This window comes from Sapajus apella, unplaced genomic scaffold (genome assembly GCF_009761245.1).
Source record: "Sapajus apella isolate SASKATOON/1434 unplaced genomic scaffold, GSC_monkey_1.0 scaffold192, whole genome shotgun sequence".
Taxonomy (NCBI): Eukaryota; Metazoa; Chordata; class Mammalia; order Primates; family Cebidae; genus Sapajus; species Sapajus apella.
The window spans coordinates 172,274-189,664 of record NW_022437132.1 but is presented as its reverse complement, the minus strand read 5'-3'; the positions used below and the strand labels follow the sequence as shown (position 1 = coordinate 189,664).

The 17,391-nt window shown below is 46.2% G+C and overlaps 1 protein-coding gene across 6 annotated transcripts in view; it reads left to right on the top strand.

Annotated features, from left to right (window-relative positions):
- Positions 1–738: 738 nt before the first annotated feature.
- Positions 739–17,391, top strand: part of LUC7L (LUC7 like) — a 29,952-nt gene continuing 13,299 nt past the window's right edge. For 2 of the 6 annotated variants that reach the window (XM_032269357.1, XM_032269359.1), the window contains exons 1-5: positions 739–946; positions 2,899–2,993; positions 6,884–6,982; positions 15,249–15,359; positions 16,686–16,829. In XM_032269357.1, the coding sequence (XP_032125248.1) occupies positions 886–946; positions 2,899–2,993; positions 6,884–6,982; positions 15,249–15,359; positions 16,686–16,829 (510 nt within the window). In that variant the 5' untranslated portion in view covers positions 739–885. Of the gene's footprint in view, positions 947–1,061; positions 2,994–5,509; positions 5,568–6,883; positions 6,983–15,248; positions 15,360–16,685; positions 16,830–17,391 lie in introns of those variants that run through there. The other 4 variants (XM_032269358.1, XM_032269362.1, XM_032269361.1 and 1 more) reach the window with 4 other exon arrangements.

Below are 17,391 nucleotides of genomic sequence, written 5' to 3'. Positions count from 1 at the left end.
CGCCCCACTGCACTACAGCCTGGGCGACAGAGCAAAACCCTCGCTAAAAAAAATAAAAATAAAAAATTAATAATAAAATTCCATGCTTTATTTAACTTTCACAAAAAACATATGAGGGGCACTCTCAGAATCCTCATTTCACAGATTTAAAAAACCAAGTGTCGGGGAGCTAAATGTGCTCGTGGTTTCATGGCTAGTTTAGAAAAAGCAAGGATTTATCTTGTTTTTGATTGACTGCATTTCATTGTATGCAGTTTTGCCTCCGTAGAGAATCGTTTGAGATCCTGGGGCTCTAGAGTAAAAATCAGGTTTGGGATTTTTTTTTTTTTTTTACACGACGGGACGGGGTTTCACTCATGTTACCCAGGCTGGAGTGCAATGGCGCGATCTCGGCTCACCGCAACCTCCGCCTCCTGGGTTCAGGCAATTCTCCTGCCTCAGCCTCCTGAGTAGCTGGGATTACAGGCACGCACCACCATGCCCAGCTAATGTTTTGTATTTTTAGTAGAGACGGGGTTTCACCATGTTGACCAGGATGGTCTCGATCTCTTGACCTCGTGATCCACCCGCCTCGGCCTCCCAAAGTGCTGGGATTACAGGCTTGAGCCACCGCGCCAGGCCAGGTTTGGGATTTTGGTTCCGCCGTTGGACAACTTGAGCGGACTACTCCGAGCCTCAACCTCCCCAAACACCCACCCCGGAAACTACATTTCCCAGCTGGCCGTGCGCCGGAGCCGACGTACTTCCTCCCGGCGTCCCCCGCGGCGGGAAAGAGCCGAGTGGGCTCGAGGCCGACGCGACCATCTTTCGTCGCCACCGCCGCCGTCGCCGCCGCCGCCCTGAGACAAGCCGTCGCGGCCGCTCCCATCGCCCCTGCCCGCTACCATGTCCGCCCAGGCGCAGATGCGGGCCCTGCTGGACCAGCTCATGGGCACGGCTCGGGACGGTGAGTCGGAGCGGCCGACCAGGCGACGGGCTGGGGTGGGAGTGAGGCGAGGCCGCCGGGCGGCCTGAGGCGGGGGCCGCCATCGTCTGCGCCTGCGCCTGCGCCGGGCACCCTCCTCCTCCCCGCGCGCCGACCGCCGGCGCCGGGCCTTTGTCTGAGCCGGTTCGCCTCTGAGGCGGCCGCAGGCGGGTTGTTTCTCAGCCGGCTGTGGGTCCGGGTCGGGCTCCTCTCTCGGAGTCTGCGCCATGGATGGGGCTTCAGCCTCCTTCCTGTTTGCAGTCCGGCGACTTCTTCCCCGGCGGGTGCCGCGGCTCTGCCCCTCCGCGAACCGTGGAGCCGGCGGAGGGCTGGAATCAGCGTGGGCTCCAGGTCGCTGGCGGTCGGGTGGCAGAACTCCTCCGAGGCTCCTTGGGAAGAAGCTGCACCCGAGGGAGCCGGATGGGGCTGGAAACCCTGGCCCGTTCTGGTTCTGTACCGTTGCAAGGGGGCCGTAAACCGAGCTTTTCTCACGGGTTCTGCCGAGCACTTCTCCAGCCGCCCCTTCCCCAGCACGCAGGCGAGCCTCTGTGTAGCCAGTTCTTGGCAGCCGTTAGGTAGGTTGTACTGTGTAGGGAGGCGCTCACGAGCGTGGTGGTTGTCACAGGAGCAAGCGATGGCATCTTTGCAAAGCTATGTACCTGCTGTGGTTTGTGTTTTCTTTTCTACTGAAGTAATGAAGTTGTAAGTTCACACTGGCACATTCTCAGGGCTGTGCAGATTATTTCCACTTTATTTCATAGGTGAATAAGTGCTTTTTAGCTTTCTTTGTATATTGAGTTGCTTTTGAATTGCTTCCCATATTTTTATTTCATACAAACTGAACAATTGTGGCCCCTCTATTTTATTCATAAAGGTTCAGTGTATCTTTGCCTGCCTACATCAATCTGCAAGGGAGTTGCAGAAAGCCTCATGTTCATCGAGCCGTGAGTCACAACCAATTTCTAAGCTGTTATAACAAAAAAGTGTTTGCTTTTTTTCACGAGTAACTTTAAAAGTGTAGTTTAGAAAGAAAACATTTTCAATAAAAAGACACTACATTAATCCTGGATGCTTGCAAATCCTAAAAGATATTCCTCTAGTGTTGCACAGCTCTGTGTTGTACACAGAGACTGGCTTTTAAAATTTGTCACATACCACTTTGCCTTTACTTTTATGTATCATTCCCCCGACTTCCTTACTGCAGGTGTGGGCAAGAAAACTTTTCCTTTAACACTTTTCAACAGCGGGCATAAAATTCTGCAGCTGAGGTCTTGAAGAATGCAGATGGGTACAGTATGTGTTGGAGCTCACAGTGTGTATTGACTAACCTAGTTCCTTTTTGCTTTTTTTGGTATTGTCTTGTTAAAAGTGACTCCCAGGTAGCAACTCTCTTTTTTAAGGGTGGGGACAAAAGGGACATAGGAAGAATAGATTTAGATTATTTAAGTGTCTTGGATAGCGTTTGAAAGCTTTCTTCTTCATTCAATTTTGGGCAAAACACTGCCTCTGCATTTGTTCATAACAAAAAGATGAATAAGTAGCTTTTGTTGGTGGAAATTACCAGCTCTAAAAGTCACCTTTGGTGGTTCATGGACCTCTGATTAGCTTGGGTTGTGGAATCTCATTGCCACATGTACACGTGGAGCCAATGGCCTTTTGGTGCTCAGCCCTTTACGTCTGACTCCTTGACTTCTTTGGTACAATGATGGAGTCAGATCTCATTAAGTGCGATTCTTCATGATGTAACTAAGCCTAAAAAAAAAATGTGCATTCCACTCCAGTTGTAAATATCTTTTAGAGCAGCTTTTCATTGTATTTGATGGGGAGAACACAGAAATGATAGTCTGCAAATCATTCAGGTGAATTGTTATATTGGTTCTTTTTGTGGTTAATGTGATAATATTGTCTTATTTAAAACCACAAATGAATTTCAGGAGATGAAACCAGACAGAGGGTCAAGTTTACAGATGATCGTGTCTGCAAGAGTCACCTTCTGGACTGCTGCCCCCATGACATCCTGGCTGGGACGGTAGGTGCATTTTGGAGGACCTCGTAGAAGACTCTTGTCATAAGTGCTGTGTAGGCACTGAAGGTTTTTAAGTTGAATTTTGTTTTAACATAAGTTTGTTTTTCTACAAGTGGCTGAGTTAGATCAGGTAATCCTCTACTCGTATATATGTATGTATGCATGCATGCATACGTGCAATAGAGTCTCACTCTGTGTTGCCCAGGCTGAAGTGTAATGGTGCAGTCACAGCTCACTGCAGCCTCCAACTCCTGGGCTCCAGGGATCCTCCTGCCTCAGCTTCTTGAGGAGCTGGGACTACAGGCATGAACCATTCTCCTGGCTCAGTCCTCCACTCTTTAACCGGCAGAAATCCCTGATGCCCTCCCTGTTCATTTGGTAGGATTGTATATTACAGAACAAATTTCACTCTTGTAAAATTCTGTCTGCAAAGTTACTAGATTTTTTTTGTAAAGTCATTTATAGTGAGATATTCACAGCTAAATAGGGCAAGTAGCAAGTATTCTTTTGTTTTGTTTTGTTTTGTATGGAGATGGAGTCTCGCTCTGTTGCCCAGGGTAGAGTGCAGTGGCGCGATCTTGGCCTGCAACCTCCACCTTCTGGGTTCAAGCAATTCTTCTGCCTCAGCCTCCCGAGCACTTAGGACTACAGGTGTACACCATCGTTTTTGTATTTTAAATAGAGACAGGGTTTCACTATATTGGTCAGGCTGGTCTCAAACTCCTGACTCCTGCTCCTCCTGCCTTGGCCTCCCTAAGTGCTGGAATTACAGGTGTGAGCCACTGCGCCTGGCCTAGGACAAGTATTCTAATTGGTTGTAGCAAAAAATATGTTTTAGGTCAGCCTGTAGTTCTTTGAAGATTCTGCATGGGTTTGATTTTTGACCTCAAGTAGAGTGTGTGGAAGACTTTTGATCTAGGAAGGTACATTTTCTTCCCCATATTCTTCGTTGTTGTTTTTATTTTATTTTTTGCGACAGAGTCTCATGCTGTTGCCCAGGCTGGAGTGCAGTGGCGTGATCTCAGCTCCCTGCAACCCCTGCTTCCTGGGTTCAACCTATTTTCCTGCCTCAGCCTCCCAAGTAGGTGGGATTACTGGCACCTGCCACCACGCCCAGCTAATTTTTGTATTTTTAGTAGCAACAGGGTTTAACCATGTTGGCCAGGCTGCTGTCAAACCCCTGACCTTGTGATCTGCCTCCCTTGGCCTCCCAAAGTGCTGGGATTACAGGAATGAGCCACCACGCCCGGCCCCCCCACTTTTTTTTGGGAGACAGTTTTACTCTTTTTGCTTAGAGTGGAGTGCAGTGTCATGATCTCGGTTCACCACAACCTCTACCTCCCCTGAGGCTCCTGCCTCAGCCTCCCCAGTAGCTGGGATTATAGGCATATGTTAGCATGCCTGGCTAAGTTTGTATTTTAGTAAAAACGGGGTTTCTCCATATTGGACAGGGTGGTCTTGAGCTCCTGACCTCCTGATATGCCCTCCTTGGCCTCCCAAAGTGCTGGGATGACGACTGTGAGCCACTTCGCTCGGCCAATTTTTTTTTTTTTTTTTTTTTTTACCCAGGCTGGAGTGCAGTGGCGTGATCTCGGCTCACAGCAACCACTGTCTCCCGGGTTCAAGTGATTCTCCTGTCTCAGACTCCTGAGTGGCTGGGATTACAGGCACTCGCCATCATGCCCGGCTATTTTTAGTATTTTAGTAGAGACGGAGATTCACCATGTTGGCCAGGCTGATCTTGAACTCCTGACCTCAAGTCATACGCCTGTCTCGGCCTCCCAAAGTGTTGGGATTATAGGCTTGAACCACTGCCCCTGGTTGCTCGGCCAAATTTTTAATTTTTTCATAGAGATGGTCTCACTATGTTGCCCAGGCTGACATCAAACTCCTGGGTTCAAGTGATCTCCCCACCTTGCCCTCCCGGTGTTCAGGTTGCAGACATGTGCTACCGCAACTGGTCCCAACATCATTTTTTTTTTTCTTTCCTTCCTGGTTATGTAGACATGTTCATTTTTCCTATTGGTGGTGTCTCCTAATTGGGATGCTGGGTTTTGTTAACATGCACTTTAATAACTTGACACCATGATCCTCAGCCCACAAACTTCCCTATTGCTGTGTAGATTTGGCCAGAAGCAGAAGGTGTCTGCATAGAGTCCTATACTTAGGATTTAGATTAAAATCATACAGTGTTGTCTAATTGTACTGCATGTGGTACACATGATAGCACATCACGCTAACCTTACAACATAGGTCATTTTGTTTTAGTAAAGGAACATTTTGTTTGTCAAACAGGGGAACTGAGTGGGACAAATATCTGTCCCTACTTTTATATAAGTTCAGGGTTTCCCAGGTTAGGAGAATGTGTAGAGGATTCATTTGGCTATGAACCAGGCTATTCTGCTTTATTCCCTTTGATAAGACAATCGGCTCCACAAAGCCAAGTGTTAGTTTGTGATATAATTTCCAAAACCTAACTTCCGTCTGCTCTTTCCTTTTCCTCTGTCTCTGCATCTTAGGCATCAAGCATCTCGAGTAGTCAAGATTGCAAGACAGAATGCCTACAGACTTGTTGCAGTGAGACTGTTTTCTGGCCCTTTACCTTTTGTTTCTTTTCTGAGGCAGAGTCTGGCTCTTATTGCCAGGCTGGAGTACAGTGGTGCGTTCTCTACTCACTGCAGCCTCCACCTTGCAAGGTCAAGCGATTCTTGTGCCTCAGCTTCCTGAGTAGCTGGGATTACAGGTGCCCACCACCACACCTGGCTAATTTTTTTTTTTTTTTTTTTTTTTTTGAGACAGAGTCTCTGTTGCCAGGCGCTAGGCTGGAGTGCAGTGGCACAATCTCGGCTCACTGCAACCCCCGCCTCCAGGGTTCAAGCAATTCTCCTGCCTCAGCCTCCCGAGTAGCTGGGACTACAGGCGCACGCCACCGCGCCCAGCTAGTTTTTGTATTTTTAGTAGAGACGGGGTTTCACCATGTTGGCCAGGATGGTCTCGATCTCTTGACCTCATGATCCACCCGCCTCGGCCTCCCAAAGTGCTGGGGTTACAGGCTTGAGCCACCGCGCCCGGCTACACCTGGCTAATTCTTAAATTTTTAGTGGAGACTTGGTTTTATCATGTTGGCGAGGCTGGTCTTGAACTCCTGACCTTAAGTGATCCTCCAGCCTCAGCCTCCCAAAGTGCTGGGATTACAGAAGTGAGCCACTGTGCCCGGCCCTGGCTCTTTTCTATCCTCACCATCCCACATGCTACCATTTACTGAATCCTTGGACTGATGCAAAAATAAAACTGGGCCCGATGTGGCGGCTTATGTCTATAATGCCAGCACTTTGGGAGGCTAAGGTGGGTGGATTACTTGAGGTCAGAAGTTCGAGACCAGCCTGGCCAATGTTATGAAACCCCATCTGTACTAAAAATAAAAAAAAATTAGCTGGGCATGGTGCCTGGAGCTTGTAATCCTCCCAGCTACTTGTGAGTATGAGGCAGGAGAATTGGTTGAACCTGGGAGGCAGAGGTTGCAGTGAGCTGAGATCACGCCACTGAACTCCAACGTAGGTGACAGAGTGAGACTCCATTTCAAAAAAAAAAAAGAAAAAAAGAACTGGCAAAAGCCAGTTCATTTAGTTGTCTTGATTACAGTCCAGTTATCTTTGGGTCGAAAAGAAATAGAAACCTTACGCAATTAAATGCATCAGTTTCAGGTATCATGTAGTCACGATGGTAAAAGTGAAATGAGGCTTAGCCATATCCCCTTTCTTAATTTTCTTATTATAGTTTCAGTATTCCAAAAAAATGATCGTTTTATTTTGGTGACAGTTGAAAAACCAAGTCCTGTTATGTGCTTTCTACTGTAGGTAGGCACTCATGTATTTTTTGTTTCCTTTCTACAGCGCATGGATTTAGGAGAATGTACCAAAATCCACGACTTGGCCCTCCGAGCAGATTATGAGATTGCAAGTAAAGAAAGAGACCTGTTTTTTGAATTGGATGTAAGTTTTATTTAGTGTCGATTTATTCCTACTGTACTGCGAAGAACCCAATATTGAACTAACAAGAATAATGTAACCTACGTAAGTTATGAAGCAAAATAATAAAGTTGATACTTGTTATCCTGCCACTCAAGCTGAGAGCTAGAACAGCCAGCACTGTCTACATCTGTGTGTCTGCTGTCCAACACTGTCATGAACGTTAGTATGTATCATCTCATTTTGTTGCTTTAAATATTTGTTACATTTTTATGAGTCCTTGAACAGTGTTTGTTCTTGCTTAGTTTTGAGATTTATAAAAGTGGTTTCATAGTGTAGAGTGTTTATTTTAGTTCAGTATTATGTTTCTGTTTACCCAGGTTGTTACATGTTGTTTGTTTTCATTGCTGCTTGAATAATTCTCAAACAGTCCTTTCTTTATTCATAGACTTTAGATTGAGTCTAGTTTTGCTATTGCAGACGATATGAATATTTTTGAATACCTTTGTCATGTGTATACAGATTTATCTTGGGTATATTCCTAGGAGAGGAGTTGCTGGTTTGTGGGGGATACCCACATTCAGCCTTGCAGGACAGTGTTGTAGTGTTTTCTTCTTGTTTATGTTTGATAAAGTCTCTGTAAATTTTCACCCCATAGCAGTGTGTACACCTTAACCAATGCTTTGTATTATCAGACTATTTAAGGTTTGCAGTTTGGTGGTTGTAAAATGGCATTTCATTATGGTCTTAATTTGCATTTCTTAGTATTCGGTAGTTGTGATGTTTTACCTCCATTAGTAGATCCCTTTGTTTTTTGAGATAGGGTTTCACTCTGTTGCTGACTGTAATTGAATTCCTGGGCTCAGGTGATCCTCCTTCCTCAGCCTCCCGAATAGCTGCAACTACAGATGGACATGACCATTTGTGGCTAATTGCTTATTTATTTATTTAAATTTTGAGACAGGGTCTTGTTCTGTCACACAGGCTGGAAGGAATTGGCGTGATCGTGGCTTGCTGTAACCTTGAACTCTTGGGCTCAGTGATACCTCTGTCTCAGGCTCCTGAACAGTTGGGGGTATGGGTGTGTGCCACCACACCTGGCTATTTTTTTTTTTTGTAGTGACAGGGTCTTGTTCTGTTGCCTAGGCTGGTCTCAAACTCTTGGCCTTAAGCGGCCCTGCCACCTCAGACTCTCAAAAGTGTTGGGATTTCCGGTGTGAGCCACTGTGCCTGGCCGGTGAATCCATTTAGAGTAGCATTTTCAGCTTTTTTTCATTGTCGCTCCCAGGGGAGCCTTTTTAAACTTCCTCTTCTAATTGTCCCGTCTCACCCTTCACCCTATGAAATTTTGATGTCACAGACGTCGCAGACAACCTGTCTGTGTGTATATATATAAAACATGTATATATATGTATATGTTTAAAAAATACACATATATATATTTTATTTTTATTTTTATTTTTTTTATTTTTTTTGAGATGGAGTTTCACTCTTGTTACCCAGGCTGGAGTGCAATTGCGTGATCTTGGCTCACCGCAACCTCCGCCTCCTGGGTTCAGGCAATTCTCCTGCCTCAGCCTCCTCAGTAGCTGGGATTACAGGCACGCGCCACCATGCCCAGCTAATGTTTTTTTTGTATTTTTAGTAGAGACGGGGTTTCACCATGTTGACCAGGATGGTCTCGATCTCTTGACCTCGTGATCCACCCGCCTCGGCCTCCCGAACTGCTGGGATTACAGGCTTGAGCCACCGCGCCCGGCCTTTTTTTTTCTTTCTTTTTTTTTAATCAGAGGCCCACTGCATTCCTAAAGGAACAACCTGCATATTTGTTTATGTACTGTGATTTTTTTTCTGGGCCGTAGACCATTGTAATATATGGTATTTTTTTACTCTTTAAAATTAGTGTTCACTCCTGCCCCCATCAAGAATACATGATTTTTTCTTTTTTTTTTTTGGGGGGGGTGCGGTACGGGGAGATGGAGTCTCTCTCTGTCACCAGGTTCGATTGCAGTGGCGTGATCTTGGCTCAGTGCAGGCTCCATCTCCTGGGTTCAAGTGTTTCTCTTGTCTCAGCCTCTGGAGTAGCTAGGACTACAGGCACGTGCTACCGTGCCCAGTTAATTTTTGTTTTTTTAGTAGAGACAGGGTTTTACCATATTGGCCAGGATGGTCTTGATCTCCTGACCTTGTGATCCACACCGGTTTAAGCAGTTCTCCTTCCTCAGCCTCCCAAGTAGCCAGGATTACAGACGTGCACCACCATGCCCAGCTAATTTTTGTATTTTTAGTAGAGACAGGGTTTTACCATGCTGGCAGGATGGTCTTGATCTCATGACCTTGTGATCCGCCCACCTTGGCCTCCCAAAGTGCTGGGATTACAGGCATGCACCACTGCACCTGGCCCATTTTTCTTTAATGTCTGTGCTAACAACGAGTTACCAAACTTTTGGTTCTGCCAATCAGAGGTGAAAAAAAAAAAAAAGATATTTATAAGCTGGGGGCAGTGGCTCATGTAATCCCAGCACCTTGGCAGGCCACGGCAGGTGGATCACTTGAAGCCTGGAGTTTGAGACCAGCCTGGCCAACATGGCAAAACTCCATCTCTGCTAAAAACACAAAAGGTAGCTAGGTGTGGTGGTGCATGGCTATAATACCAGCTACTTGGGTGGCTGAGGCACGAGCACTGCTGAACCCAGGAGGCAGAGGTTGCAGTGAGCTCAGATGGTGCCACTACACTCTAGCCTGGGTGACAAAGTGAGACTGTGTCTCCCCCTCACGTCCCTCCCCCTTAGAAAAAAACAGACATTTGTGGGCCTTGATTTTCTGCCTAGACCATCACAATAAGCTTGATGGGTGGGACTCCTGGCACATTTCTACCAGGCATCCTCCCGGAACTCAGTTGTTTCACCTGGGAGAAGATGCCTCCATATCTCCATATTTTTTTTTTTTTTTGAGACGGAGTTTCACTCATGTTACCCAGGCTGGAGTGCAATGGCGCCATCTCGGCTCACCGCAACCTCCGCCTCCTGGGTTCAGGCAATTCTGCCTCAGCCTCCTGAGTAGCTGGGATTACAGGCACGTGCCACCATGCCCAGCTAATTTTTTGTATTTTCAGTAGAGACGGGGTTTCACCATGTTGACCAGGATGGTCTCGATCTCTTGACCTCGTGATCCACCCGCCTCGGCCTCCCAAAGTGCTGGGATTACAGGCTTGAGCCACCTCGTCCAGCCCATATCTCCATCTTTGGCTCCTTCCAGCCTGATTCAGCCTCAGCCTGACCACAACAGAGCCAGGCCTTTATTTGTTTTATCTGGAAATTGCCTAGGAAAGGCTGTGTGCTATATTTGTTATAAGGTAATCTATAAGTTTATCAAACAGCAATGTTAATCAAATTAAGCTCTGAAAAAGTTACAGATGGCCAGGTGTTTGCTCACACCCATAATCCCATTACTTCTGGAGGTGGAGACAGGAAGATTGCTTGAACCCAGGAGTTCACGATCAGCCTGGGCAAAGTCTCTACAGGATCAGAAATTTTAGCTGGGCGTAGTGACGTGTTCCTATATTTCTACCTACTTGGGAGGCTGAGGTGGAAGGATGGCTTGAGCGTGAGAGGCTAAAGTGAGCAATGATTGTGCCACTGCATTCTAGCCTGGGTGATAGAGCAAGATCCTCTCTGGAATAAAAAGGGAAAAAAAATTCAAAAAGGTATATTTCTTTAGTGTTCACATGTTGAAAATACAATGAATGTATTTTTGTAATTCAGCAAAAGTGTAATTAACCTTTTCCCGCATGCTGTCTGGCTATGTGATGTTGTGACACATTTTCAGAACAACACATATGGGCTCATTTCAAAGCTGTTTTTAGCATACCATATGAGACCAGTTCCGACTCTATGTAGTTTTTCTGTCTTACAGATGTCCAGTGTAATAGATTTTTCTAGGTCAAGTATCTTGGGTTAGAGTCCCTGTGTGACCCTGAGCAAGTTATTTCACTGTCTTCTAGTCTCTCCAAACTGGGCTGACGATGGCTGCCTCAGGTTTGTGAGGATGAAGTGTAAGGTCTTTGGAGCCAGACCACAAGGGTCCTTGCATCCTGAGTCCATTGCTCACTGAGTAGTTCGGCAGCTATACTTCAGTTTCTTTTTTTTTTTTAAAGACGGGGTTTCACCATGTTGGTCAGGCTGGTCTTGAACTCCCGACCTCAGGTGATCCGCCCGCCTTGGCCTCCAAAGTGCTTGGATTACAAGCATGAGCCATCACGCCCGGCCTGTACTTCAGTTTCATCTGTGCAATAGAGATCCAGCAAGTTCCTCTGTGGCTGTTTTGAGGTGTGTGGTGCACGCGCAGAGTGCAGCACAGGGGCACCTGTTTGCTGTGACAGTTCTGACTGACGGCGTGGGCTTATTGGGCTCAGTGATCTCTGGCTTGTGTCATTGCTGCTGGACTGGGAGAGCTGGGCATGGTACCAGGCAGTGTGGAGGGACAACGTCCTCAGCGGAGATGACAGTTGCTAATACTGCCCAATTTTGCCATAATATGAAGACACTGAGGCCTTTGTGCTGGTGCTGTCATGCTTAGGTGCTTTTAGGACTCATGTTTCATAGCACCACCCTGAAAGATACAGAGGTTGGGTTGACTTTTTTTTTTTTTTTTTTCTTGAGACAGTGTCTCACACTGTTCCCTGGGCTGGAGTACAATGGTACAACGGCCTCACTGCATTCTCCGCCTCCTGGGTTCAAGCAATTCTCCTGCCTCAGCCTCCCAAGTAACTGAGATTACAGGCGCCCGCCACCACACCCAACTAATTTTTTGTATTTTTAGTAAAGATAGGGTTTCACTGTTTTGGCCAGGCTAGTCTCGAACTCCTGACCTCATGATCTGCCAGCCTCAGCCTCCTAAAGTGCTGGGATTACAGGCGTGAGCCACTGCGCCCACCCTTTTTTTTTTGAGACAGAGTCTTGTTCTGTCCCTCAGGCTGGACTGCAATGGCATGGTGTTGGTTCCCTGCAACCTCCACCTCCCAGGTTCAGGTGATTCTTCTGCCTCAGCCTCTGGAGTAGCTGGGATTACAGGTGCCTGCTACCATGCCAGGCTAATTTTTGTATTTTTAGTGGAGACAGGGTTTCACCATCTTGATCAGGCTAGCCTCAAACTCCTGACCTTGTGATCCGCCCACCTTGACCTCCCAAATGCTGGAATTACACGTGTGAGCCACTGTGCCTGGCCATTCTTTTTCACATTTTTAGTAGAGACGCGTTTCACCCTGTTGGCCAGGCTGGTGACCTCAGGTGATCCATCCATGTTGGCCTCCCAAAGTGCTGAACCTGGCCTACCATTTAGTTTTGTTTTTTTTTTTTTTTTTTTTGAGACGGAGTTTCGCTCTTGTTACCCAGGCTGGAGTGCAATGGCGCGATCTCGGCTCACCGCAACCTCCGCCTCCTGGGTTCAAGCAATTCTCCTCCCTCAGCCTCCTGAGTAACTGGGATTACAGGCACGCACCACCATGCCCAGCTAATTTTTTGTAGCTTTAGTAGAGACGGGGTTTCACCATGTTGACCAGGATGGTCTCGATCTCTTGACCTTGTGATCCACCCGCCTCGGCCTCCCAAAGTGCTGGGATTACAGGCTTGAGCCACCGCGCCCGGCTACCATTTAGTTTTTAGGTTATCAGACATCTGAGCCCATAGCCCATTTGGATTCTGCCTAAGGTGCAGGTAATGGCTTTGATTGGTTAAGGTATTGGCAGAGTTGTCAGCTATCTGTTTCCTGTTTGACCCCTCATGAGTGAATTCCTGAGTCTTTCTCAGGTGAGTGGGTGATCGCTCTGCTTGGGCAGACAGTAGAGAGCCACTGTGTGGGTGAACCTGGGGCATCTCAGACTGGTCTGTTAGGGGCTGTTGTCTGAGGTAGGCACAGAAGAGAAGGCTAAGTGACCATTATCAGCTCCTTAGTCCTTGGATCCTGATGAGCTCCAGCCAGCTCTTCATCTTTCCGGCAAGTCCAATGTGCAGGTGCATATAAGCCGTCAAATGCCAGATCATTTGCTTTCTAAAATGTTTACTGGAGAATATCTGGGTAACCAACAAGAGGCAGTTTGTTATTTTTTTGCCCAGGCTGGAATGCGGTAGCATGATTTCAGCTCACTGCAACTTCTGCCTCCAGGTTCAAGTGACTCTTCTGCCTCGGCCTCCCAAAGTTCTGGGATTACAGGCATGAGCTACTGTGCCTGGCCAAGAGGCAGTTTTTGAATTCCAAAATTATGGAGTGATATCTAGGAGTCAGCCTTCATGAATGATGCTGGTTGTCCTTTCTCCAGCTTCCTAGGAGACTGAGCACCAGGAGACCTGGAGCTCCCTGTCTTGACCTACTCCCAAATATGCATGTTTTTGAAAAAAATAATGTAAGATTTCTAGACAAGATTATAAACTCCAGTGTCTTTGATCCATGCCAGATCTTTGTGGAGCAGTTTATTACAGATTACCTACTCCCCTGTCCATTTTAGGAGTAGTGACACAGTTTATCACCCCTTAGTGTTTTTCCGTCATCTGCCGTCTCATCTCTACCTAAAATTTTGTTTTTGGTAAAAGATTGTGCTGTCTAAACCTGTCCTTATTGCAGAACAAACTTACTTGCATTTAACCTGATGCTAACATTAGAAAGCTGACTTATAGTATAATGTTAAGTGTTTCGTACCTGGTCAGTGGTTGACAGTTGGAAAAGTGAGGCCCTGTCTGTATTTTTTTTTCTTTTTTCTTTTTTTTTTTTGAGACTCAGTATTGCTCTGTCGCCCAGGCTGGAGTATAGTGGCCCCATCTCAGCTCACTGCAACCTCTGAGTTCAAGGGATTCTTCTGCCTCAATCTCCTGAGTAGCTGCGACATAGGTGCGCACCACCATGCCTGGCTAATGTTCGTATTTTTAGTAGAGACGGGTTTTTTTTTTTTTTTTTTGGATACAAAGTCTTGCTCTGTTGCCCAAGCTGGAGTACAGTGACACAGTCTCGGCTCACTGCAACTTCTGCCTCCTAGGCTCTAGTGGTTCTTCTGCCTCAGCCTCCCGAGTAGCTGGGATTACAGGCACCTGCCACCACGCCTGGTTAATTTTTGCATTTTTATTAAGAGACAGGGTTTTACCACGTTGGCCAGGCTGGTCTCGAACTCCTGACCTCAGGTGATCTGTGTACCTCAGCCTCCAAAAGTGCTGGTATTACAGGTGTGAGCCACTGCACTTGGCCCCGTCTGTATTTATTTATTTATTTATTTATTTTTATTTTATTTATTTTTTTTTTGAGACGGAGTTTCACTCTTGTTACCCAGGCTGGAGTGCAACGGCGCGATCTCGGCTCACCGCAACCTCCGCCTCCTGGGTTCAGGCAATTCTCCTGCCTCAGCCTCCTGAGTAGCTGGGATTACAGGCACGTGCCACCATGCCCAGCTAATTTTTTGTATTTTTAGTAGAGACGGGGTTTCACCATGTTGACCAGGATGGTCTAGATCTCTTGACCTCGTGATCCACCCGCCTCGGCCTCCCAAAGTGCTGGGATTACAGGCTTGAGCCACCGCGCCCGGCCCCCCCGTCTGTATTTTTATCTGAAATTATGTTGGCCTTTGCCTAGTTATGGTGAATTAACTTTAGCATATGATAGTTCTCTTATTGTTTCCTACCATCCCTTTTCAGGGTTAGCACTTAGACGTCTCAGTTTCTTTTCCTTCATCTCTTTGGGTAAATAGCAACCAGGTTTTCCTGCTACTTTAGACAGTAGACAATAACGAAATGTATTCATAGCTCTCAGTAATGTTTGTTCTGTTGTTTTGTTTTTGAGGTGAAAGGGGGGACCCTACCCTCAGAACATGAGGGAATAATATTTACGTGGCTCACAAAGACCAGTGAGTACATCATACACATCTCCCACGACTCCCCGGAAGAGGGCCTTCCGCACTAGTCTAGGCTCAGCCTTATCTGTCCCTCCGAGAACGCTCTGAATTGCTGCAAAGTGTTTTAATTTTCCTCAAAATTTCTTTGTAATGTTATTGAGGATTGAAGTCCTTTTACAAATTTTGGAAATTTTAAATTAAATGAGAAGACCATGCTTCCAATCATTCATTCTGTTTAACAGATCCCCTTGATTTAATGTGATTATGAATGTGTTAGAATAGTGTAGTTTCAGATGTTCCCATTTAATCTACAGGCGTTAAAGAAAGGAAACCAGGAGTGTGTTTCCTATCAAGCAAATGGGTTCCAGGACTTTTTGCTTTACACATAATTGATGATAGCTGCTTTTCCCATGCTAGGCAATGGATCACTTGGAGTCCTTTATTGCGGAATGTGATCGGAGAACTGAGCTTGCCAAGAAACGACTGGCAGAAACACAGGAGGAGATCAGTGCAGAAGTTTCTGCAAAGGTATGCTTGGGTGACGGTGACTTTGCTACCCATTATGTTCTTGCAAATACTGGGTTGTCAGTAGCTGTTAACTCACCCTCAGCCCTGATTGAGTGGACACTAACTCAGTATTCTCTGCCTTATTCCAGTTAAGGACAGAGGGCTGTAATCAGGCATTCATGTGTCATTCTCATCCCTCAGGAGCTGCTGCCTCTGTCTTCTTCTTCTGTCCATTTTCCTCCTCTGTACATGGTTTTATTATTATTATTTTTAAAACTTGAATGTAATATTTGTTGAGTTTGGTGGCTCACGCCTATAATCCTAGCAGTTTGGGAGACCCAGGTGGGGCAGATTACTTAAGCACAGGAGTTCTAGACCAGCCTGGGCAACATGACGAAACCCTATCTACAAAAAATACAAATATTAGCTAGGCTTGGTGGTGCGCATGTGTACCCCAGTGCTTCAGGAGGCTCAGGTGGAAAGATCACTTGAGCCTGGGGAGGCTGAGGTTTCGGTGAGCTATGATGAAGCTACTGTACTCCAGCCTGGATGACAGAGTGAGACTCTGCCTCAAATGAAAAAAAAAAAAATTATTGTCTTTTTTTTTTTTTTTTTTTTTTTGAGATGGAGTTTTTCTCTTTTTACCCAGGCTGGAGTGCAATGGCGCGATCTCGGCTCACCGCAACCTCCGCCTCCTGGGTTCAGGCAGTTCTCCTGCCTCAGCCTCCTGAGTAGCTGGGATTACAGGCACACGCCACCATGCCCAGCTAATTTTTTGTATTTTTAGTAGAGATGGGGTTTCACCATGTTGACCAGGATGGTCTCGATCTCTTGACCTCGTGATCCACCCGCCTCGGCCTCCCAAAGTGCTTGGATTACAGGCGTGAGCCACCACGCTCGGCCTTTTTTTTTTTTTTTTTTTTAAAGACGAAGTCTCGCTCTGTCGCGCAGGCTGGAATGCAGTAGCTGGACCTCAGCTCACTGCTACCTCCGCCTCCCAGGTTCAAGTGATTCTTCTGCTTCAGCCTCACGTTTAGGTAGGATTACAGGTACGTACCACCATGCCTGGCTGATTTTTGTATTTTTAGTAGAGATGGGGTTCCACCTTGTTGGCCAGGCTGCCCTTGAACTCCTGACCTTAGGTGATCTGCTTGCCTCGGCCTCCCAAAGTGCTGGGATTATGGGCATGAGCCACCACGCCCGGCCATAAGTGTGGATCTTTAGATGGTCCATTTATTTTCAGTAGAACAGACTGGAAATGGAGCAGAAATGCAGGAGAAACCCTTGTTTCCTTTGCATTCACTTTCATTTTTAGATGTCTGCTTACCTGATTCTTTCTCCTCACAGGCAGAAAAAGTACATGAGTTAAATGAAGAAATAGGAAAACTCCTTGCTAAAGCCGAACAGCTAGGGGCTGAAGGTAATGTGGATGAATCCCAGAAGATTCTTATGGAAGTGGAAAAAGTTCGTGCGAAGAAAAAAGAAGCTGAGGTTGGTGAGAGAAATATCTTAGGGAAAGAGAAATCTTAGTAATTTGGAAGAGTTTACCATTTGAATTAATTTAAGCCATACTTGCTTGCATTTAGAAAGAAATTATGAACTTTGTTTTTTCAAGCATTTTTAGCTTCATAGCAAAATTGAGAAGAAAGTACAGAGATTCTCCGTATACCCCCTCCTCAGACAACCTCCTCCATTACCAGCATCCCCCACAATCAGTGGGTCTGCATTGACACATCATTATCATCCAGAGTCTGTAGAAAATGTTAGATATGTCATGAATACATAAAATGTATGTGGATACTAGATTTTTTTAAATTTATACCATAAAATACATACAAATGTATTTTATGTAACATAAAGGTAACATTTATCAAAACTTATAGAGGCCGGGCACGGTGGCTCAAGCCTGTAATCCCAGCACTTTGGGAGGCCGAGGCGGGTGGATCACGAGGTCAAGAGATCGAGACTATCCTGGTCAACACGGTGAAACCCCGTCTCTACAAAAAATACAAAAAATTAGCTGGGCATGGTGGTGCGTGCCTGTAATCCCAGC